At 36.2% G+C, this 27,043-nt stretch overlaps 1 protein-coding gene across 6 annotated transcripts in view; it reads left to right on the forward strand.

Moving 5' to 3' along the window:
* Window positions 1–27,043, forward strand: part of LOC115214914 (CUGBP Elav-like family member 4) — a 459,203-nt gene that overhangs the window by 404,995 nt on the left and 27,165 nt on the right. For all 6 annotated transcript variants that reach the window (XM_029783976.2, XM_029783977.2, XM_029783973.2 and 3 more), the window contains 4 exons: window positions 16,151–16,306; window positions 18,703–18,874; window positions 19,395–19,523; window positions 26,791–26,853. In XM_029783976.2, coding sequence (XP_029639836.1) covers window positions 16,151–16,306; window positions 18,703–18,874; window positions 19,395–19,523; window positions 26,791–26,853 — 520 coding nt within the window. The remainder of the gene's footprint in view (window positions 1–16,150; window positions 16,307–18,702; window positions 18,875–19,394; window positions 19,524–26,790; window positions 26,854–27,043) is intronic.

Raw genomic sequence — 27,043 nt, forward strand, 5'->3', positions numbered from 1 at the left:
ACAACCTGTTCACGGCTTATAAACACCTTTCACGCTGCAATTGTTTTTGTTTCAACATACAATCTCAGATCAGGTTACTTGCTATGCAAGTACATCTCCATAAAATATATATATAAGCACATAGAATACAGTAAACTTCTCGCCTATAAATTTTAATAATTCTATATATTAAAAGAAACAAATAAAAGTTAGAAATGCCAATAATTATAATAATCCATTATACCTCATAAATTTTTCTTCATACAAATTGTTTTTCTGTTTTATCAACTCAGAAATGTTTTTATTTACACACTTTTTTTTGTTCACTGTCAAAATTAAGTAATCTGTCAAAATTTGTATATAAAATGCGACACTGTATATATGTGTGTGTGTGTGTGTGTGTGTATTTTTATATACTATGTACACAGTTAGTATATACATATATATGTACACTGTGAGTATATATATATATATATATATATGTACACTGTTAGTATATATATATATATATATATATATATATATATATAGAGAGAGAGAGAGAGAGAGAGAGAGAGAGAGATGTCTGTAGATAAGTGTTTTTATTGATTTGCACATACATTAAACATATTTCATGCATGTCTGTGCGTGTATATATATATATGTGTGTGTGTGGTGTGTGTGTATTTTTATATACTATGTACACAGTTAGTATATACATATATATGTACACTGTGAGTATATATATTATATATATATATATGTACACTGTTAGTATATATATATATATATATATATATATATATTATATATATATATATAGAGAGAGAGAGAGAGAGAGAGAGAGAGAGAGATGTCTGTAGATAAGTGTTTTTATTGATTTGCACATACATTAAACATATTTCATGCATGTCTGTGCGTGTATATATATATATGTGTGTGTGTCTGTGTATGTTTATGCTCAGCTATGGCTGTGTAGTTAAGAATCTCACTTTGTAATCACATGGTTTGGAGTTCAGTTCCACTGTGCAGCATAGCACCATGGGCAAGTATCTGCCACTATATCCCTGGGACAGCCAATGTCTTGCAAGGGAATTTGGTAAATGGAAACTATGTGGAAGCCCATCATGTGTGTGTGTTGTGTGTGCTTGTCCCTCACCACCCACTACTTGACAATCAGTGTTGGTTTCTTTACATTCATGTGATCTAGCAGTTCAGTAAAAGTGACTGACAGAATGATTACCAGACTTTAAAAAAATAAGTCCTGGGGTTGATTTGTTTAACTAAAATCCCTTCAAAGTGGTACCCCAGCATGGCCACAGTTGAATGACTGAAACAAAACATAAAAAAAAAATGATAAAAGATATATAGATAAATATATACAATCACAAATTTGTGTATATATCATCATCATCATCATCATATATCAGCAAGGTCATGGAACGAATAGTCAGAAGGAAACTAATCACCTTTCTTGAAGAAAATGACTTGCTGCCTAACACCCAACATGGTTTCCGACCTGGAAGAAGCTGCTTAACTCAGCTCCTACAACACTATGACTGGGTGCTGAAACGACTGCTCAACCACTCCAATGTGGAAGTCATATATCTCGACTTTGCAAAGGCCGTTGATAAAGTCGACCATGTAATGATATGTCACAAACTGTGTGATCTTGGCATAGTTGGAAAATTGGGAGAATGGCTTCATGACTTTCTGAAGGATAGAAGTCAGGTGGTAGTAGCCACTTCCATTAACACGCAAATAGTGAGCGGTGTTCCGCAAGGCACTGTTTTGGGACCACTACTGTTCATAATGGCCCTCTCAGACATGCCCTCAGACATGCAGAGAGCCACGAACACAAGTTATGCAGATGATACAAAAGTTTCACAGGCAGTACAGAACCCTGAGGACACTAAACACCTGCAATGTGAGCTGGACGAAATATACAAGTGGGCTGAAAAGAATAGCATGCAGTTCAATGCTGAAAAGTTTCAAGCTTTATGCTATCAGTATGCAAAACTAAATGCAATACCCAATAAATACACTGGACCTGGAGGGATTGCAATCCCAGAGGCACAATCAGTGCGAGACCTGGGTATTTACATGAGTGATGATGCAACCTTTCATGTGCATGTTGCTAAATTGGCAATGAAATGTAGGCGGCTGACCGGATGGATTCTTAGAACCTTTAGAACAAGAGACCAGGAAACCATGATGGTCCTCTGGAGGTGACTTGTCCTAAGCCACTTTGACTATTGCTCTCAGCTATGGTCACCATCCAGTGTCAAGTTAATCACAGAACCTGAGGCGATCCAACGAAGCTACACGAAGAAGATAGCCTCTGTGCAGCATATAAGCTATCGGGAAAGACTCAAGAGATTGAGACTCTATTCCTTAGAGCGTAGGTGAGAAAGATATGCCATAATATACATCTGGAAGATCCTAGAAGGACTTGTCCCAAACTTTGGCATCGAGTGTTACACAAATGCCAGAACTGGGCGCCACTGCACAGCGCCAAGTACTCCAAATTTGCCATCAAAATGTAGGACAAGATACTGTGATAGCCTGGGCTTCCGAGGCCCACACCTCTTCAATATCCTCCCGAAGAACCTAAGAGACCTGCATGGGGTGGATGCAGATGTCTTTAAAATAAAACTGGATCTCTTCTTGTCAGGTGTCCCAGATGAACCAACTTCACGGCAGGAGGTGCAGATGAGGACAGCCGCATCGAACCCTCTCATGCACCAAATGGCAATTGCTAAAAAGCATTCATGAAGTAAAATCATGTAGCAACACCAAATGGCAGTGTCCCAGCATGGCCACAGCTTGTGAGCTGAAACTAGATAAAAAAAAAAAATTAAAATAAACATATATATCCAATTATATTCTTGAAGAACACAATACAGGGTTTTAAGTGCTACTAATAGTTCCATATCTCAAACATATTCATCAGGCACAAACCAGATATGAACCTATCAGTAGCACTTAGACATGCATTGTGTCCTATAAATGAATAATATTTATCTCTCGCCAGATGGAGTAATTTAGTTTTTGAATTTTCTATCATGGAACAGTACATCATCATCATCGTTTAACGTCCGCTTTCCGTGCTAGCATGGGTTGGACGGAGCATGGGTTGGACGAGCATATATATATATATATATATATATATATATATATATATATATTCTTTTATTGGTCATTTGAATGTGGCCATGCTGGAACACCACCTTTAGTTGAACAAACTGAGCCCAGGACTTATTCTTTGTAAGCCTAGTACTCATTCTATCGGTTCCTTTTGCCAAACCGCTAAGTTACAGGGACGTAAACACACCAATATCAGTTCTCAAGCCCTGGTGAGGGGGACAAACACAGACACACAAGCATATATTAGAAACTGAAAACTTTGGCAATAATTGCATCTGAGTTTCCTGTTTCAGATTTTCCTGGAAATGTTTAACTCTGAGTAACTGTTAGTTCACAGTTTTACAGTTTCCAATACATTTATATATATATATATATACTCTGTACTGGGTACTCATGTGATGGTACATGGCTCATAATCATGAGGTAGTGAGTTCGATTCCTTGACCAAGCTGTGTGTTGTGTTCTTGAGCAAGAGACTTTATTTCATGTTGCTCCAGTTCACTCAGCTGTAGAAATGAGTTGCGACGTCACAGGTGCCAAGCTTTTCCTTTCCCTTGGATAGCATCAGTGGTGTGGAGAGGGGAGGCTGGTATGCATGCGTGGCTGCTAGTCTTCCATATGCAACCTTGCCTGGACTTGTGCTACGGAGGTCATTTATGACTGAAGAGGGTTTTTACCCTTTACTAGGTATTCACTTTTTTCCTACATTTGTGCTGGGATACATGTGTGTGTGTTGCGTGTGTGAATACATACATATGTGAGTGTATATGTAGTGTATGTATGTGTATATGTGTGTATGTAGTGATAGGAAGGGCATCCAGCAGAGAAAAATCTGCCTCAACAAAATCCCATCCAACCCATACAAGCATGAAAAAGCAGATGTTAAAATTATGTAAATATGTGTGTGTACACATGTGATTTAATGAATGCATAATGAATATATTTTCATTAATGTGTGTGTGTGTGTGTGTGTGTGTGTGTGAATATATATGAATATAATGAATATATTGAATATATTTTCATTTATGAAACAAAATCAATGATCAACATGATAATTAACATTTATTTGAACCCTTTCTAAAGTATTAAAAAGTCTCTTTGTTTTATTAAAGCAAATTTTATTTATTGATAATCATATATAATATGAATTTCTCTCTGAATATATTAAAACATGAAATGAATGCTTTATTCTTTCCTTTACACTTTCTTTCAGATTAGATGCCACAATTATTATTATTATTATTATTATTATTATTATTATTATTATTATTATTATTATTCAGCTGTTAAATGTAATTGAAAGTATTTAATTAAATGTTTTGTGTTTGTAAAAAATTTTTGGGTAATATATTGGATTTTTCAATATCAGCAAAAGCAATGTAGAATAAAGTAGCAGGAATCCTTTCCTTGTATTTTTAGACAGATTATAGCTACACAATTGAATATGCATACACACACACATACACACACACACAAAACAATGAAATAAACGTTCTCATTTATGAATGTTTTCTATGAATCAATTGGAATAAATGCTTATGTGTACACACGCACGTGCACAGGCCCTTTATAGAACAATAACCAATTAAAGATTATGTATAAGTATCTGTATTTTAGTCTTGTGAGGTTTACCCTTGAATATATATATAAAATACAAAAATGGGACAAGAATGCAAAGCATATATATATAAATAAATGGAGTTTAACACAAGTATTATACCTACGTTAAACTACATTTATTGATTTATATATTATACAAAAAATTCCACATAAACCCAAAGTTTCTACCTTTAAAAACAAGGAGTTACAACCTCTTTACATGTGTGATTTTTTGCTACCCTGGTAACTATTTATCTATTTTTCTGTGTTAATTGTTAACAAGGGAAAAATACACTCATCTGTTTATATATATATATATATATATATATACACACACACACACACATCATGAAGATGGAAGTCAGCAGGCTTTAATGGTAGATCATGACTACTTTTCTTCACCCCTACATCAGCTTTAAGTTACAAGGTTCATATTCATACACCATTATGTAAGATTACTCATATATGTATATATATAATTTTATTTGTTAGGGAATAAAAATTCCGGCATAACAGGGATTCAAATTATTCTCAATGAGGAAGTGGAACTATTGGTATCATGTTTATTCTTTTATATGGTGGGATGAAGGGGCCTACTATCTCTAAATGAAAATAAATATATATATATATATATACATATATTTCACTTAGGCATTGATTAAGCACAAAATTTTTTCCCAAATAAATTGCACTTCATATTCAAGGCTCTGATGAAGTTATAAGGTGTTATTCAGGCACTCAGCTATGAATCCACTGCACGTTATTGTAGAAACATCTATAAGCTACTGGAGTTTATAAGATGATAATATATTCCTTAGTCATCTCTCTTTCTTATTACTGCTCTACACTCAGTAAACACTTTGTTCTGTAATATATACACATACATGCTTGTATATATAAAGGAAAGCAAAAGAGTGGAACTACTGGTATCATGTTTATTCTTGGTTACAGCTGTTTCAACAAGTTGGAAAACATGGATATGAGCAATGGTTATGTGATCTTCTCTCAGATGACATAGATTTGGCGGTACAAACAGGAGAAATAGAAATTGATATGTAAAGCCAAGCACATATATTTCTTCAGTTATTACCCATGAAGCTACATAAGTGACTCAAAGAACTACAGTTTCATGCAAGTTTGATAAGAACTTTGCATGAAATCCAAGAACCTTAAGCCTTTTCTATTGTTTTACTGCTAAGAAATAAATTATATATAAACAGAGAGAGAGAAAGATGCTTTAAATGCATAGATGTGCATGCAGCATTTAACTACATTATAAATACACAACAACATTTATGAATTTTTCGTTTATGCAAGTTTAATAAGTCCTATTTGTACCTGTTTGAAGATGTATGCATGCAAGTGCAAGGCTGGCTGTTTTAACACTTTTTATCCTTCATGTAAAGTGTGTACCTAAAAAAATGACTTAAAATTTTGAATGTTTGAGCATGTGTGAAATATAAGCATATCTCAGGTTTATGAAACTGCATGAGTTAACTGCAAACCAATATTATATTAGTATATTCCTATATAGGAATGTAGATGAAGTCTAGCCAACAATCCAAATCAGGCTCTTTGATTATTACTGATATTTATTTTATAGATTCTAGAGAGATAAATGGGAGAGTTGACCCTAGTGGGATTTCAACATAGCATTATATTCATTATTATTATGCACATAAAAAGCACCATCCATTCGTGGCCGTTGCCAGCCTCGCCTGGCCCCCGTGCCGGTGGCACATAAAAAGCACCATCCGTCCGTGGCTGTTTGCCAGCCTCGTCTGGCACCTGTGCGGGTGGCATGTAAAAAGCACCCACTACACTCACGGAGTGGTTGGCGTTAGGAAGGGCATCCAGCCATAGAAACACTGCCAGATCAGACTGGGCCTGATGCAGCCTTCTGGCTTCACAGACCCCAGTTGAGCCGTCCAACCCATGCTAGCATGGAAAGCGGACGCTAAATGATGATGATGATTATTATTATTATTATTATTATTATTATTATTATTATTATTATTATTATTATTTAGGTGGCACGCTGGCAGAAACATTAGCCTGCCAGACAAAGTGTTTTTCAGTCACCTTCATGCTCTTAGTTCAAATTCCACGGAGACCGACTTTGACTTTCATCTTTCTGGGGTCAATGAAATAAGTACCAGTTGAGCAGTGAGATTGATGTAATTGACTAAGCCCCTTCTACCAAAAAGTCCAGGCCTTGTGCCTAAAGTAGAAAGAATTATTATTATATTATTATTATTATTATTATTATTTAATTCCTCACTTCACTTCAGACCTTCCTCTAAGTGTTGCTAGATTCATGTATATGTATACATACATGTGTGTATGAATATGTATATGTGTGTGTGTGTATGTTTTATATATATAAATATATATATATATACATATATATATATATATATATAATATATATATATATATATATATACACCAGTAATATACTGTTATCATCTACACTGGTTATTCACTTAACGTTAGAAATTTGGCTTTTACATTCAATGAAGAGTATGTCACTATTGTCATTAATATTAATATATCAAAGAAAGAACTTCTTATAATTATATTATTGTGATTACTAATTATCATTACTAATATTGTAAAAAAAAAAATTAATTATAAAAAATTTTTAAATCCTCACTAATCACTGCCTTGGAATGTGGTTATTAGCATTGTTGTTGAGTAATAACTAACATTTTAGTACTAACATAGAGTCGGTCCTAGACAACCTGTTTGTGATTGATATACAAACTCTATATTCTGAATTTCAGCCGAAGGTAGGTGAGGTTTTTCTCTTTACATACTCCTGTTCTTACTTACTTGGTGATATAAACCAGTTTAAGCCAGATGAGATAAATTTGTGTAAACGAGATGATACAAGCCTACTGAGATAACCCAGTATAATATCTAGATGAGATAAACCTGTGTATTGAGGATTATATATACGAGATGAAACTAGATGATATATACGAGATGGTGTGGCTGTGTGGTTAAGTTTGCTTCCGAATTATATGGTTTCGGGTTCAGTCCTACTGCATGGCACATTGGACAAATGTCTTCTACTATAACCCTGAGCTGACTTAAGCCTTATGAGTGGATTTAGTAGTCAGAAACTGAAAGAAGTCCATCATGTATGTGTGTGTGTGTGTGTGTGTGTATATATATATATATATGTATATATATATACATGAACACACACATATATATACATATATACATATCTATATACACACACATATATATATACATACATATGTACACATACATATATACATATGTGTGTGTGTGTATATATATATATATATATATAATTGTTAAAGAGGTTAAAGCAAGGCAAACATCTCAAGTCAAATACATAATTATTATTATTGGAAAAAAATTCAAAGTCTTACAGCTGTTTCTGAGATATCCTAGAGTATGAGATATTCCATCTTTGGAGACAAATGAGAAGGGTACAAAGTAATCTGTTACAGTACTTACCTAGTATACCTAATCATTTAGATCACCTGTGAACTAAACCCCCATATTTTGTCTATATATATATATATATATATATATATATATACCCACACATATATGTATATATATGTGTGTTACTGTCTCCTTGACCTGACATTGTTTTATTAGTTGTGTGTGTCATTGTTATGCAAGTTGTGTCCTTTGTTCCCAATCATCCGAGACATGTCTGTCTATGAGAAAATATTACCTTATTTTGAAAGAAATGAGGGTTGGTGACAGGAAGGGCATCCAGCTGTAGAAGACCTGCCACAACAAATTCCATCTAACCAATGCAAGCATGGAAAAGTGGACGTTAAATGATGATGATGATTACATAAACCAGTGCCAATAACATACGATAAACTAGCATGAGCTATGGTATAAACAGGAACAGATAAACCACATAACGAAATGAGATAAAGCCCATGAGATAAAGCAGTGGAAATTAGATAAAACAATCCAGCATAAACATTATAGTATAAACCAGATGAGATAATCCTGTGGAAACCAAATGAGTTGAACAAGTATAAACGTGGTGGTGAACACCAGATGAAATAAGCTGCATAATCAGGTTAGATAAACCAGTTTAAGTGTAATGGTTTAACCAAATGAGATAAGCCAGTGAAAAACTAGACAATATAAACAATAAGAAATGAGACAGTATAAACCAATATGAACATGAAGGTATAAATGAGATGAGATAACCCAGGATAGACATGAGGGTATAAACCAGATGAGATAAAGCAATAGAAAGAAACTAGTGAAAATAAACCAATTTAAAGCAGTGAAACTATACCCACCGGTCACTGTCTGTATTCTACTCCCAACGCTATATCAGCAAATCACTGTAAGCATGTCCTCAGACCCCACTCACCTTTACTTCCACCCATTTAGATAACAAACTTTCGCATCAATATGAAGAAATGCAGAAGAAATCATCGATAATGGAAGGTCTGTTGTCTCTGTATGAGATGATAGATGTAATTCATAGTTGTTTACTGTCAGATTTTGAGACCGTCAGACATCGCAATGATTTAATAGTCTCGGTTCTGATATTTTTAGAAAGATTTCCATCTTGTAATCAAAACAATGAGAGAAACTCTTTCGCTAGAAATAATATTTATTACGAATCAACAAACAATTATGTTGAGATACCCGTGGATAAAGATGTTAACTCTGCGGTAATGACCTCGACCCATTAGGTTGTAACATTCCATACAATAGGGACCTTAGGCAGTGACCTGATCATATAATGATAATAGCCATACATACACATATGTGTCATGTGTGCAAATGTGTAATATATACATACATATATATATATATATATATTATATATATAGATACACACACTTTCCCACATACACAGGCATGGTGCAGGGATGGCTGTGTCACTAAGAAGTTTGCTTCTTAACCACACGGTTTTGTGTTCAGTCCCATACATACATATATACATATATATATATATATATATATATATATATATATGTATGTATGTATAATATATATATATATATGTATATATGTATGTATATATGTATATACACATGTGTATGTTTGTGCGTATTTGTCTTGACAGTATGTGATAGTTGTAAACGAATATCACCATCAAACAAGCAGTGTCATTCATTTTCATGAAAACATGTCTGGTCAAAGGGAAAAATTATCTTGATTGGAAACAAGATGAGATTGTTAGCAATGGGGCATCCATCTGGACAAGAAAATCTATCTCAATGAATCCCATCTGACTGATGCAAGCATTAAAAAGTGGACATTAGAATGATGATGACGATGAAATATATGTGTATGTGCAGTTGTCACCGAAGATCGAAAGAAAGAAAATGCTTTCTCACCCTTGTCAGTCTTAGCCTTAGGTCAGCCATGACCCTACAGGATAACTGAGATAGGGCTTATCCTTGTTTCCATGGCATGTAATTGAGAGCACAATACCTCCACTCTCATTACTACCCACAAGAGGCTAAACACAGAGGGGACAAACAAGGACAGACAAACGGATTAAGTCGATTACATCGACCCCAGTGTGTAACAGGTACTTATTTAATCGACCCCGAAAGGATGAAAGGCAAAGTCGACCTCGGTGGAATTTGAACTCAGAACGTAGCGGCAGACGAAATACCGCTAAGCATTTTGCCCAGCATGCTCACGTTTCTGCCAGCTCGCCACCTTATTTGAGAGTACAATGCCTCCACCCTTGTTGCATAGGGTGCCGGGCTGTTGTAGGGCCAAAACATTGCATACAATAGAAAGACCAAAGAGAACTTCCTTCAGCTCCATCTGCGCCTTCAAATCATTAGTGTCATGTAGAAGTCATGAGTGTTGGCTTTCTGTTCCTTATGCAACATAGCATTGATTCTCATTGCAGTGATATTGTTGTTTTAGCATGTCAGCAAGGATAAACTCGAGACTTGGTTGTGCTGCCAGGCATATTCTGTATGAGATGGCCTTCACATTATGAGAAGATGCTTCAATGATTAATGCATAACCTTTACACAAGTGATTTCAGATATTCCTCGGGAGGAATATATCATCACCATCATCATCATTAATATCATTCAACATCCATTTTACATGCTGGTATGGGTTGCATGTTTTGACAGGATCCTATAGGCCACAGAACTGCATCAGGATCCAATGTCAGGTTTGCACCTGGATGCCCTTCATAATGTCAACCACTTTATGGTGTGTACTGGGTGTTTCTTTTTTGGCACTAGTGAGATCACCAAGTAACTTGCAAGACTAGAAAAATGAAGGAAAAAGCCCCCTTCATTGAGTGGGGTGATACTTAAAAGAAGGGGTTAAAGTGATCTAAATTAAAGCCTTCTGTCAGAATTTCATGTTAATCTACGTTCCAAGCCCAGCTTTAAAATGACAGTTATTTTACTAAATTCTTCATTCGATGAAACAAAGAGTGTATCTCAATGGAAATATTGTAACATGAGGGTTATAGAATCAAATAGAAAAGAAGAAATATCAACAAAGAAATGCTTAAATATTTCAGTTTCCATGCATGTGACCACCACTACCATCTCTGTTTCCCATCATCATCATCAACTGCTAACTCTGTTCTCAATCTAATCACCTTGAAATGTTGTCTATCTTAATTAATGATGCAGCAATAAAAACAATAATATTGATTATAATTATGCTTCTAATATAGGCAGAAGGCCTGAAATTCGAGGTGAAGGGGTTAGTTGATAGCATCGACCCCAGTACTTGATTGGTACTATTTTATCAACCCTGAAAGGATAAAAGGGGAATTTGACCTCAGCAAGATTAGCTCAGAATATGAAAAGCCAGAATAAATACCACAAGGTATTTTGTTGGATGCTCAAATGATTCTGCCAAACGATTATCCCTTTAAATAACCATTTCTAAATTAGGCACAAATTCAAAAATTTGTAACAGGGCGGTGGTTAATCAGCACTTGTGCCAGTACCATGTAGAAAGCACCTATGATAGAGCCATATTTAAAGAACCTGTGCTGGCATCATGTAAAAAGCACCCATGCTTGAACCATGTAAAGAAGCACCCAGTACACACTATAAAATGGTTGGCATTTTGAAGGGCATCCAACAGTAGAAGCCATGCCAAAACAGGGGACTAGAGCCTAGCACAGCCCTCTGGCCTGTCAGTATGGAAAATCGATAGAAGAGGAGGAGGATGTAGTAGTAGTTAATTAATTAAATTGATCCCTAGTACCTGGAAAGGCAAAAAGTAAAGCTGACCTCAACAGAATTTGAACTCGGTGTACAGAAGCAGATAGCCAGAACAAATAGTGCAAGGCATTTAGTTAAGCTTTCTAATCAATCTTTTATCTTTTACTTGTCCCAGTCATAGGCCTGTGGCCATTCTGGGGCACTGCCTTGAAAGATTTAGTCAAACAAATTGACCCAAGCACTTATTTTTCTTTTAAGTTTGATATTTATTTTATCAGTCTCTTTTGCTGATATACATATATATCATCATCGTCATTTAACGTCTGTTGTCCATGCTGGCATGGGTTGGATGATTTGACCAGGGCTGGTAAGCTGGAAGGCTGCACTAGACTCCAGTCTGATTTGGCATGGTTTTCTATGCACTTCCTAATGCCAACCATTCTAAGAATGTAATGGGTGCTTTTACGTGTCACCAGCATGGGTACCATTTGCATGACACCGGTATCTGCCATGACTGCGATTTTGCTTGGCTTCATGGGTCTTCTTCTCGAGCACAACATAATACCAATGGTCTCGGTCATTGCCTCCGTGAGGCCCAACATGCAAAAGGAACTCAGCCACTTTGCCTCCATGAGGCCCAATGCTCGAAAGGTGTTCTTTACATACCACCAGCATGGGTGCACTTGGCTTGATGGGTCCTCTCAAGCACAGCACATTGCCAAAGGTTTCAGTCATTAATCAATTCCTCTGAGAGGCTCAAAGTTCGAAGATGATGCTTCACCACCTCATTCCATGTCTTCCTGGGTCTCCCTCTACCACAGGTTCCCTTCACAGTTAGGGACCAGCACTTCTTTACACAGCTGTTGTCCTGACCATATATACACACACACATGATGGGCTTCCACACAGTTTCTATCTACCAAATTCATTGTTTGGATTGAGACTGTAGCAGAAGACATTTATGCAAGGTGCTGCACAGTTAGACTGAACCTGAAACCACATGGTTTCAAAGCAAACTTCTTAACCACACAGCCATACCTGCACCAATGATAATGATAATAATAATATTTTCTTCAATTATAATGATAATGATAATGATAATAATGATTAGAAAAAACGCATTCAGGATTTAGAATGTTAAAAAAATAGAGAAACAAGAAACAAACAAAATAAAATTAAGCACAGAATTTACCTGAGCAAATTTACGATATTTTTCCCAAATTTCAGAATACATTTTAATTATTTGGCATTTTCAAATTTCTATCTCACCCTTTTGATTCAGTTAGTTGTTTATTGTTTTCATGCTCTGTGTGTGTGTGTGTGAGTGTGTGTGTTTTCTTCACTATTTCCTGATTTTGCAGAGCTATTTTTAAACCAATATTGCAGCTGTAGGGCAAAACTGAGCGTAACTAGAAAACTGCATAACTGCAACTTTGCTACAACTTTTTCTTGTTTTTTTTTTTAATATTATTTGATGGTAGAGTGTGATGTCACATGGGCAGAAGAATCAAAATTAATTCGTTATTAACTGTTTCTAATTAAGATGTTAGTGTCTTTTTTTTATGGCAATTTTTGTGGCTGATGTTGATCGCAAGTAATGTAAGCGTGTAAAAATAGTTGTGTGTGTGTGTGTGTGCTTATTCTTGTATGTACATATGTATAAAACAGTGTGTATAGTGTATGCATGCATTTGTGTGTGTGTGTGTGTGTGTGTATGGTTTCCATCCATCTCTGTACTAAAGATTTTTCTGCTGTGTGTATGTAGTTATGTGTGTGTACATGCATATATATGTGAGCATTATGCATATCATATATATATATATATATATAAATACATGTGTGTGAATATACACATGTATTTGTGTGCATATATATGTGTGTATCTATATGTATATCTGTTTGCACATAAATACATATGTGTGTGTGTGTATATATGTATATGTATATATATATATATATAATATATATATATATATATACATATATACACACACACACATATGTATATATGTGCCTGCATATGACTATGAATGTGTATGCATGTGCATAAGCACATGCATTTATACATATGTATGTATAAATGCATATATGTATGTGTGTTTTGTATGTATGTTATGTGTGTATATAATTCTATATATATGACTGCTGCTATTTTATATGTATACATGCATATTTGTATAGCTACATGTGTGCATTCATGTGTGTGAATGTGTTACGTCTATCTATCTACGGTTCCAGGAGCAACAATGGTGCCATGTGTATTGGAAGCTGTAAATCAGAATCAAATCGTAATTCTAATTACAATACTATTGGCTGTTGATGCAATACCAACAATAACCTCATCATTTATAACAATCATGAGGGTGATAATATTATATCTAACGAGCATCACATCTCGGCAATATTAATAATGAAACTGATGATGGTGGTGGTGGTGGTGGTGGTGGTGGTGGTGAGCCTGGCAAGGACGATGATGATGATGATCCTGGTGATGATAGTGATGATGATGGTGGTGGGGATGATGGCAAATTTGGTGGTGGTAGCGGTGATGGTGATGATGAGCCTGATAATGTTAATGATGATGATGGTGGTGATGATGATGATTACAATTTTGGTGGTGGTAGTGGTGATGGTGATTATGGTACTTGTGTTTTATGGTAATGTTACTAATGGAGAAACTGATGAGAAAGAGGAGGAAGCAGTAGAGGAAGATGGCTCATGGTAGTCTAAATGATAGCATTATAACAGGAATTTTGGGGGGTGGGGGAGAGTCACAATGATGGTGGTTGTTGGTTATGTTTGTATTATCATTAGGTAACAATTAGGATGATGATGATGGAAGTTGAATAAATGAAGGAAAAATAATTATTTCTCTATTTTAGTCTAAATCAAATAAGCCCCCCCCCCCTCCTTCCTATTTCTCTACCTCTGTCAAGTTCACACAGGAAAAGATATTCATTTTTATTATTCTGTTAATGCTTTGTCTGCATTAATGAATGTGTGTGTGTGTGTGTGTGTGTGTGTGTGTGTGTGTGTGTGAACATATACATCTATGTATGTATCTGCATGCATGTTATCTTAATGTGTGTGTGTGTGTGTACTTGTATGTGTGTCTGTGTACATGAGGGTTTGATATAAATACATGCATGAGTGTGTAAGTATGTGTTTCATATTTATATAAGCATATATATGCATGTGTGAGGGGTCCTGTATTGATGTATTGCTCTGTGTGTGTGTGTGTGTGTGTGTGTGTGTGTGTGTGTGTGTGCGCACGTGCATGTGTACATGTGTGGTTGTCCTTTTGTGTGTGTGTAAAAGAGAGGAGAGCTTATTGAGAGATAGATACATAGTGAGGGCAATTTAGTAAGAGCAGTGTGTGTGAGAGAGAGAGACTTTGGTGACAAATTACCATCGCTAACCTCAAGTTTTCTAACGATGCACCCCACAACATAACAGTGTCCTTCTCACCTCCACACCCTGCATCACCCTTCACCTTTTGATTGAGGAAAACTGTCTCATAAATTAAACCCAGGATCAATTACACACAACTAGATAAACTTACACACACACTCAGATATCATTTAGCCTGAAGACACAAATGTATTCCCATGACAAGTGCTAGGCATCGGATGCTCAACTTAAAAAAATTATGAGAGATAATGTGTTTTCTTGAAGTCATTATTGTAATTGTCCAATGCAAGATTTATCTTACTAATAGAAACACTGCCCTGCAGGCAGTGTTTCTGCTAGTCGCCAAATAATATTTAAGCATTTTATTCCCAATTTGTGTAATTCTTCTGCTATGTGGTCCAATATCTCCTTTTATCCCTTACTCTCTTAATAAATAGATTTAGTATAATAGCAAGCACCCAAAGACAGTGTTAGAATTTATGAAGAAATTAGGTATTATTCTGACTTAACTTCTCCACATAAAACTCCTCAGCTTATTGTATAATATATATATATATATATATATATGATTTTATACCTTTGTATAGAAGTGTGCAGGATTGTATACTTAGTATGTTGTGGAACCCATTGCAGAATTTAATTTAAGTATGAGTCAAAAAGAATACAAAAGTGCAACATGAGTTGCTAAAACCAACAAACTAATCCAGAAAGTTGTTTCTATCTGTTTGTATTGCTGGACATGTCTCTAAGCCTGAATAATGTGTAACAATCGCAGATGCTCTCCACTGTGGAACCCATGTTCTGATCAACCAATCTAACATTGCAATCTTTATTTCTTTGCGTAGGGTGCCTCTTCAAGTCTAGTTGTGAAATTTGCTGACACAGAAAAAGAACGACAATTGCGTCGAATGCAACAGATGGCCGGCCCCCTCAGCCTGTTAAACCCGTTTGCTCTCACACAATTTGGTGGTTATGGAGGATACACCCAAGTTAGTACACAGGTAAGTTAGATTTTGTACCTTTATTAACAAGAATATGTCACCAATCCTTTTTCATGTTTTAGCTGTAGTTTTTCCTCTCACCATCAGAGCAAAACAGTGATGTGATATCATGTTTATATTCCTTGTAAACAATGCATCCTGTAGCTCTGCACTTTAAAAGACCAGTGGAATGAAAAAATAATCCCTTACTTGAGAAACAGGTGAGGGTTGGTGACAGGAAGGGCATCCAGGTATAAGATATTGCCTCAACTGAGTCTGTTTGGCCCATGCTAGCAAGGACAAATGCTCATAAAACAAACATTTTTCCTAAATTGTTGTTGTTGTTTTTTCTCCAAACAAACAATCTCTCAGAGATGCTCTGTTATTGACCATTCTCTTGATAAGTTGACCAGCAGCTGCATTATTGTCTTCAGTAAGTTGACCAATAGTAACTGTTTCACTGACCTTGGAAAGCTAATAAAAGCTAAGATGAAGTTACTAAAGGATTGAAATGTTAGCCATAAGCTCATTAATTACACAAACTGGATTAGCGTCGTGTTCTCAATCCATATAACATTCAGTATCCATTTGACACTTTGATTTGGTAGAAAACTTAATATTTGCTCAGCTTTTTAGTGTTAGGATTTATGTGGATGTGTGTGTGTTTTGGCCTAAGGATTAAAGGTATAAAAATGTGTGGGTTCTAAAAATAAGACAAAAGAGATCTTTTTTCAAAAAGATTTACTTCTACATCAGCTGATTAAAATACCTGGGATGTGAAAATAAATGTTCTTTGCTGATAGGCTCTAATAAGGTAGAAACATACCTGCTTGTGAGCTGGCAGAATCGTTAGCACGCCGGATGAAATGCTTAGCGGTATTTCACCTGCTACTACATTCTGAGTTCAAATTCCGACAAGGTCGACTTTGCCTTTCATCCTTTCAGGGTTGATTAAATAAGTACCAGTTATGCACTAGGGTCGATATAATCGACTTAATCCGTTTGTCTGTCCGTGTTTGTCCGCTCTGTTTAGCCCCTTGTGGGTAGTAAAGAAATAGGCATTTCATCTGCCGTTATTTTCTGAGTTCAAATTCCACTGAGGTCAACTTTGCCTTTCATCCTTTCGGGGTCGATAAATTAAGTACCAGTTACACACTGAAGTTGATGTGATTGGCTTAATCCCTTTTGTCTGTCCTTGTTTGTCCCCTCTGTGTTTTAGCCCCTTGTGGGCAATAAAGAAATAAGAAACCTACCAGTTTTCTGTCACCTTATCTGCTTCCAAAGATCATATTCCCTCCATCCACAAATACCTAAATTGAAACTTGATTTAGTGAAATCAATCATCAATTTCTAGGACTATTTCCTCTTTTATTTGAGAGCTGCTTACAATTCCTGTTAGGATTTTTATTGTCTTTCTCCAACTAATGAACGAACTTCAGCAATCTGGGAGACAGATTTTAAGCATTTTGATACCAGTCTGCCTGAAACCATGTAATGTGTATGTAATGTGTACGTAAGGCTTTAAAATGATCTAAATAAAAGCCTTCCATCAGAATTTCATGTTAATTTCGGTTCCTAACTCCAGCTTAATAATAAGTTAAAGCTGTTTTACTAAATTCTTTATTTTCAAAATTAACTGAAACACAGGTTGTGTATACCAACTTGAAATATGGTAGCAAAAGAGTTAATCAGTTACTCGATTCAAAACACCATGACTACCATCACCACCACCACCACCACGTGATCATTGGATAACTGTAATGGAGCCCATTCTGTTGCAAATGTTAGAATCAAATCTGCAATCAGAATATAACACAATGTGTCTTAATGTGCCACTTCCAACTGTGTATATATATGTGTGTGTGTGTGTGTGTGTATGTATATATATATATATATACACACACACATATATATAATATATATATATATATATATATATATATATATATACATATATGTGGATATATATATACATACAGATATGTGTGTGTGTATGTAATGTGTACGTAAGCATGTGTTATCTAATGGAATTTTGTGTGATCTGTGAACACTTTTAAACTTGCAAACTCTCATATGTGTGTGTGAGTGTGTGTGTGTGTGTGTGAGTGTGTGTGTGTGTGTGTATTTGTATTCACACATAAGACTTAACACAAAACAACAAATACTTCTCCATTACTACAATTTTCTTTACTTTTAACCATCTAACATTCTGAAGAAGTGCTTCAGCTCAAAACATCAAAAACACTTATATCTTAATTGTTCATTTAGCATTAAGCTAATAACTACAACTTGTTTTCACTTTGTCTCTTTTTTGTTACAGTTTTCATTTCTAGTTTGAATACATATGTGTGTATATAATATATATATAATTTTAATTAATTTTATTTAATGTTTATTATTTTCTGTCATACTTTCAGCAATTAATGCAACAGCAAGCTGCAATTATGGCAGCTGCAGCTACACAAGGGACATATCTGGCCAGCCCTATCGCCTCCCTCGCAGCACATGTGCAGTCTATGAATGCTTTGGGAGCCCCAAATGGTATAAGCACAGCAGCCATCACACCTACAACTGGATCGCTAGCAAATGGTAAATAGATTGAGCAACATTTTGCTGGGCCATTTTTTTTCTCCCCCGTTTATTTTTACACTCCAAAATTCTTCAATTATGTTATGTAATGTTGGCAGAATTGTTAAAGCAACAGAAAAGTGCTTTGCAGCATTTATTCCAGATTTTTATGCTCTGAGTTCGAATCCTGCCAAAGTCCACTTTTTTTTTCACCCTTCCAGGGTTGATAAAATAACAAACTAATCAAGTACTGAGCTGGCAGAAACATTAGCACACCAGGCAAAATGCTTAGCGGTATTTCATCTGTCTTTACGTTCTGAATTCAAATTCCGCCGAGGTCAACTTTGCCTTTTGGGGGGGGGGTCGATAAATTAAGTACCAGTGAAACACTGGGGCTGATATAATTGACTAGTCCCATCCCCTCAAATTTGAGGACTTGTTCTTTCAGTAGAAAGAATTATTATTATTATTATTATTATTATTAAATGATTTCAAATCAGTTCTCACCAATGTTCCACTGTTGTTGTTCTCTTCTATTTAGGTACAGCAACATCACCAGCTATTAATGGTGCCCCCAACATGCTTTCACCAACCGTAACCAGTTTCCCAGTTCCCCAGGCTAACAGCCAAGCACCAGAAGTGTATGCCAATGGAATTCCACATTATCCAGGTTTGTCTTTACGTACTCCACAATATTCCATTCTTTGGTATTTTTTTATTTATTTGCTTCTCTTTAGTTTTTTTCCTTGAATTTTTTGTAGCTATTTCATTATTTCTTCCTGATTTTATTTAAATTTGTGGGAGTTCTGCAGAAATTCTGTTTTTTATAAGTTGCTCTATTTCTATTTCGGTGCCTAAAATTTCTAGAGCTTCAAAATATCATTTCACTACATCTGTTTCATTCCCATAGTTGAGGTTGTTTCTAGTGTAACATCCAAACAGACGAATGTCATATCATGGAGAATTATATACATACACATACATTAGCTTAAAAGCTGCCTGATAGGGCTTTTAAGTAACTGATCCCAAATAGGAGGATCTGCAAACAGGTCTTTGATTTGTTCTGGAGAATTTGTTGCAATTGCTTCCTCCAGAGTTGTATCCCATTGATGATCATATTCGTCACACAAAAAATCATGTTAAAAAAATTGCCAAAAGCAATCGCAGTGATGAAAAAATAGAAATTCAAAAATTTCGGATTGCAGGTCCAGATTCCGTCCGGAATGTTTTTAATTTACTCACAGAGTTGGCCTTTAGATTATAAAAATTGTTATCATACAAAAAAATTTGTCGCAAAAAGTCACATAAAACAATCACAGTAATGAAAACTTGGGAATCCAAAATTTCAGGATTGTGGGTTTGGATTCGGCCCAGAATGTTTTAATTTACTCACGGAGTCAGTCTGATTCCAAAAGGGTATGATATGTCGGGCTGCTGCCTCTAGGAATAAAGTTGAAAAAGTATGACACACTGACGTTCACATTTATTATATTATATTAAGGCAGCAAGCTGGCAGAATCATTAGCACACTGGGTAAAATGCTTGGCGGTATTTCGTCCACTGTTAGGCTTCTGCCAAGGTCGACTTTGCTTTTCATCCTTTCAGAGTCGATAAAATTAGTACCAGTTACATACTGAGGTTGATGTAATCAACTTAATCCCTTCCCCTAAAATATGAGGTCTTATGCTTCCAGTAGAAAGGATTTATTAAAGTTGAAAAAGTGTGACACACTGACAGTCACATTTATTATATTAGATATGTTTAATTTTGGAGAAACTTTATTTCAATTAAAATGTATTTTATATATATGTGTGTGTTTGTGTTTATGTATTGTGTGTGTGTGTGTGTGGTGTGTGTGTGTGTGTGTGTGTGTGTGTGTGTGTGTGTGTGAGTGTGTTAAAGAAAGCAAAAAATATAACAAAAATGATAGTGTTCAGTATGTTGGCCACAGGAATTTCTGTCAAAGAGACATGGTTAAACAAAGTTGTACATCATCTCCCTCTTTCTCTCACATACCCACCCTTTCTCTCTCTCTTATTATTACTCCCACCACCACCATCAACACTACAATTTTTAATAAAACATCAACTCTTCCTAAATTTCTGTCTCGCTTTCTCTCTCTTTCTCTCTCTCTCTCTCTCTCTCTCTCTTCGCCAATACCCTCACTGTCTCTCTGCCTACTATTACTCTCACCCCAGCACAAGGAATAGTAGCCAAAAAAATTGAATAGTGAGATAGGTGTCAAAGTGTGACACACTGACACACAGAAATTAGTTTTTGCATTTACTGTATTATATATATATATATATATATATATAAATATATATATATATATATATGAGAGAGAGATTATACAGAGAGCATGGTTAAATGGTTAAGAAGTTTGCTTCACACTGACAATGTTCTCAGTTCACTCTCACTGCATAGTATCATGAACAAGGGTCTTTTACCCATAATCTTTGGTCAACCCAAGCCTTGTGAGTAAAACTGGATAAACAGAAACTGTTGAGATGTTCATTTGGTGGGTTGTGCTTGTAATTTGAAATTAGAACCTTGTCGCAGAATGTACTGTCATGATCCTCACCAGAGAATTACATTAAGTGTAGACATTTCTGTTAATTTAGTGAGAAAGTAATTCAGTTGATAGAACAACTGAACACTCAGAGTTGCAGCCAACAGATTTTATAAATTTTTTGTTCCTATTATTGCCAGATCAATCCAAATGAAGCAGACTTATGACCATTCCAGGGAATCTATAAACACGTTATCCAATGTGTCCATTTGTAAGATAGTTTTCAGGAAGATTTGAGGAATATTTAGCTGCTAGTTCTAACAGATCGATTTGAGGAAGATTTAGCTACTATTTCTATCATATCAAATGACTATATGGAATCTCCATCATAAACTCATTAAAAAATTAATTAAAATACTTAAGCAGTGTTTTTTGCTAGAAATGTGGTTTTGTAATGGTGCAGGTTGATTTAAGGGCGATATGACTGTTTTCTAGCAGGTCGAACAACCATATAGAGGCTCTTTTGCAGGCTCATGCAAAAATTAATTAATATGCATAAGCAATGTATTTCATTTGAAATATGATGATGAAAGGGTTAAGACAGTAAGATGCAATTTGAGGGAGATTTGGCTGCTATTTCTAGCAGATCACTCATCCAGGTAAATGATTTCTCCTTCACAGCAGAGTGGTGGTGATGTAATTGAGCATATGCAGGGTGTGAGGTGGGGGGGTCGATAGTGCAGATGTCTTTGTCATTAGAATACACAGATAATTAGCTAGTGTTGCTAGGTTACGTCATCACGATGTTGCAATGATGACGACAACAGCAGTGTCAGAGGATGGATGGTGGGCGTGGGCTGGGACTTGGTGAGGGTTTACTCTTTTTTGTTGCACTGATCAATATCTGTGACAGAAACGATGCTTGATTATGACAACGATATTCTTGTTCATGTCATTGTTTAGTCCTGACTCAGTTCGGATTGAAAAGACCGAACAGCCAAGATAATCTGCATCATGATCAATCGTTATTTTTCAGGGCAGAACATATTACGCACTAATGGATCCCTCTCTCTTTTTCTTCCCCCTCCTAGAATATTAGGCTATAGTTTGAAGGCAATTTGATTGCTATTTCTAACAGGTTGATCAACAACCTAGAATAGTCATGGGTAAACTGTGGGCTGCGAGACATTCTCAATGGCACACCTAACCAAAAAAATTACCTTGAATTTTTTTATAGTCGTGACCCTTCTGATGATGAGCCATGTCTCATGTGGCCCTCATGATGAGCCATGTCTCATGTGACCCTGATGATGAGCCATGTCTCATGTGACCCTGATGATGAGCCATGTCTCATGTGACCCTGATGATGAGCCATGTCTCATGTGGCCCTGATGATGAGCCATGTCTCATGTGGCCCTGATGATGAGCCATGTCTCATGTGGCCCACTTCTTGGAAAAGGTTGCCTATTATTTGTTGCTCGTTGCTGTTGTTGTAATTGCATAGCTCTAAGTCAACTCATATTGAGCAGGCCTATGACTAAAGGTGTTCCACCCATGACAGTCTCTCTCTTTTACTTGTTTCAGTCATTTGACTGTGGTCATGCTGGAGCACCGGCTTTTGTGGAGCAAATCGACCCCAGGACTTATTTTTTGTAAGCCCAGTACTTATACTATCGGTCTCTCTTTTGCCGAACCGCTTCGTTATGGGGGATATAAACACACCACCATCGGTTGTCAAGCGATGTTGGTGTGACAACACAGACACACAAACATATACATACACATAAATATATATATATATATTATATATATATATTATATATATATATAATACATATATATTAATAAATGAAATAAAACATATGCATATATAAAACATATCTGTACGTACCTACCTCTACATGTACATATACACGCATATATGTGTACAGGACACCAAAGATATATATATATATATACAAACGACGGGCTTCTTTCTGTTTCCATCTACCAAATCCACTCACTTTGGTCGGCTAAAAGCTATAGTAGAAGACATTGCCCAAGGTGACACGCAGTGGGACTGGACCCGGAACCATATGGTTGGTAAGCAAGCTACTTACCACACAGCCACTCCTACGACTATCTTTCTATAAAATGTAGTATAAGACATCATCATCATCATCATCATTTAGTATCCGTTTTCTATGCTGGCAAAGGCTGAATGGTTTAACAGGAACCAGTAAAGCCTGGAGCCATACAAGGTTCCATATGAATATATATATATATAATATATATATATATATATATATATATATATATATATTACATGTATATACATGTATATAGATGGATGCAGGTGTAGCTGTGTGGTAAGAAGTTTGCTTCACAACTGCATGGTTCGAGGTTTAGTCCCTCTGCATGGCACTTTGGGTGTCTTCTACTATAATAGCCTCAGACCAATCAAAACTTTGTGAATGGATTTAGTCGATGGAAACTAAAAGAAGCCCATTCTGTATGTGTGTGTAAATATATATGCGTGTGTGTGTGTGAACCTATATTTGTCTCCCGCCACCACTGGACAACAATGTTGGTGTGTTTACAGCCACCATAACTGAGCAGTTCAGCAAAAGCAACTGATAGAATAAGTAGCTAACTTTAAAAGTTACTGGGATTGATTTCTTTGAGTGAAACCCTTCAAGGCGGTGCTCCAGCATGGCCACAGTCCAATGACTGAAACAGATAAAAGGTATTTAGTACATCCGTTTCATGTCGACCTCTAATTCTCTTTTGCTTTTGTTATTCAATAAATAAAAATGAATGTATTGAAAATAATAGGTTTCAGATATGATAGGTTAATAATAGATATTAATTTCACTTTGTGCTCCCTAAGTAGCACACAACTTCTGGTGACTGTTTAAATTATAGCTAAACCCTATCGTTAACTACTACTTACCATGTAACTCCTATTATATGAAATCCTGTGAATTCCTAATTATCATCATCTTAAAGATAGCAAGCTGACAGAATCATTAGCACACTAGGAAAAATATTTAGTGGGTTCTTCATCTTTATAGTCAGAGTTCAAATTCTGCTGAGGTCGACTTTGCCTTTCATCCTTTTGGGGTCGATAAAATAAATACCAATTGATCACTGGGATCAATACAATTGACTTCCCCCTCCCCTCTGAAATTGCAGGATTTGTGCCAAAATTTGAAACTATTATTAACCCTTTTGTCACCATATTTCTTTTGGCATCCACTGGTTTTGTTTCAATTAAGTTTTAAAATAATTAAGCGTTTAGTAAAATAATTTTGTTATAGGCACAGCAGTGGTTTTGTGGTAAGTAGCTAGCTTACCAACCACATGGTTCCGGGTTCAGTCCCACTGCATAGCACCTTGGACAAATGTCTTCTACTATAGCCTCATGCCGAACAAAGCCTTGTAAATGGATTTGGTGGATGGAAATTGAAAGAAGCCCGTCGTATATATGTGTATATATATGTGTGTGTGTGTGTGTATGTATGTGTGTGTGTGTGTGTATATGTTTGTGTGTCTGTGTTTGTAACCCACATCGCTCAACAACCGATGCTGGTGTGATTACGTCCCTGTAACTTAACAGTTCAGCTAAAAGAGACCGACAAAATAAGTACTAGACTTACAAAGAATAACTCCTGGGGTTTATTTGCTTGACTAAAGGTGGTGCTCTAGGATGGCCACAGTCAAATTGACTGAAACAGATAAAAGAGTACATAAATTAACATAAATTAACATTTTGATGCAAGGTTTTGATTTTTAGATGACATTTAACCCTTTAGCACCCATGCCAGTGGCATGTGAAAAGCACTTTTCAAATGTTGAATCTCACGGAGGACAAAGATCTTTGGCATTATGCCATCAAGCCAAGAACCATCAAGCCAAGTGAAATCGAAGCTGTGGATGATGCTAGTGTCAGATAACTGGTACCTATGCTGGTGAGACGTAAAAAGCATCTTTCAAGCATTGGGCCTCATGGAGGCAAAGTGGCCGATGTCCGTGGCATGTGAAAAGCTCCTTTTGAGTGTTGAGCCTCATAGAGGTAATGACAAATGACTGAGACCTTTGCTATTTTGTCGTGCTTGAAAAGAAGACCCATCAAGCCAAGTAAAATCGCAGTCATGGCAGATTCAGGTGTCACGCAAATGGCACCTGAGCCAGTGGCACATAAAAGCACCCATTACATTCTAGGAGTGGTTGGTGTTAGGAAGGGCATCCAGCCATAGAAAACCTTGCCTGATCAGATTGGAGTCTGATGCAGCCCTTCAGCTTACCATCCCTGGTCAAACTGTCCAACCCATGCCAGCATGGACAACAGACGTTAAATGTTGATAATGATGATGATGACAATTATGAGTACTCTGTCAATATTTTAAATTAATAATGCACCATTTTATAACTTCAAGGTTTCGATGATATGATTGTTCATTTTTAGAATGACATTGTAGGGTAGGTGTGAGAGGTCAGATCTGGTCAGTTTGAACGTAAAACAGGGAGAATATTTCAGCTGGATATGACCAGTTTGAATACTTAAGGGTTAAATAGGAAAACTGTATCATAGAACCAAGTGTGTTCCCAGGTGGGAGGGTATCAAAAGGGTTAAGGGCATCAGATTGACAGAATCGTTGGTGGCAGAAAAAAAAATTCTTTATCATATTTGTTCCAGTTCTTAATGTTTTGAATTCAAATTACCCTGAGGTCAATTTTGCCTTTCATCCTATTGTTGTTGCTGTTTGTTCTTTTCGAGTCACGCTTGGTTCATAGGGCTGGTTTCCCAGTTTCCTTGGCATATAGGTTCCCCACCTAGACAGGACGCCGGTCCATCACAGGTGAACTGCAAGATAAAGGAGGAAAGAGTGAGAGAAAGTTGTGGCAAAAGAGTCAGCAGAAGTTTGCCATTACCTTCTGCCAGAGCCGTGTACATAGGTATTTTGCTCATAAACACACACATCGCCCAGTCTGAGATTCGAACCCACGATCCCTCGACTGCGAGTCCGCTGCTCTAACCACTAGGCCACTTCATCCTATTAAGGTTGATAAAAATAAAATACCAGTCATGTACTAACTCCCTCTCCTCGAAAATGATGGTGTTGTGCCTAGACAGGATGATCAAGGCATAAGATGCCTAATGAATCAGAACTGACCTTAGTCTACTGAACAATATCAACAACAAACGACCAGTGAATCATCAACACAAGATACAGTATGGATCCATAGTCTATTAGACTTTGGGATCAATACTGTCAAATCCATAGTCTATTACACTAAACAAATATAGTTGCAAACAAATTGCTCTTCAGAAATAACAATGTTGAATAATTAACAAAAAGAAAGGGGGAAAAAAAACCACCATTTTCTTTAATATCTTGGCTTAATATCTTGGCAATCATCTGTGAATGTGGTTTACTTCCAGCCCAAGCAGTTGCTAATGGAGATCCACTTCAAGCCTACGCAGTACAGCCTTATGCAGGAATCGGTCAGTATACACAGTTAATCTTATGTACATTGATTTCTTATGTTTTATCTAGCATTGCTTCTTCTTTCTCTGTGGTAGATAACATTATGTTTTTCTTGATTTGTTCTTTTCTTCCTTATGATTATATTATAGACATGGGCGTGGCTGTGTGGTAAGAAGTTTGCTGCCCAACCACATGGTTCCGGGTTCA

This window comes from Octopus sinensis, linkage group LG8, assembly GCF_006345805.1.
Source record: "Octopus sinensis linkage group LG8, ASM634580v1, whole genome shotgun sequence".
NCBI lineage: Eukaryota > Metazoa > Mollusca > Cephalopoda > Octopoda > Octopodidae > Octopus > Octopus sinensis.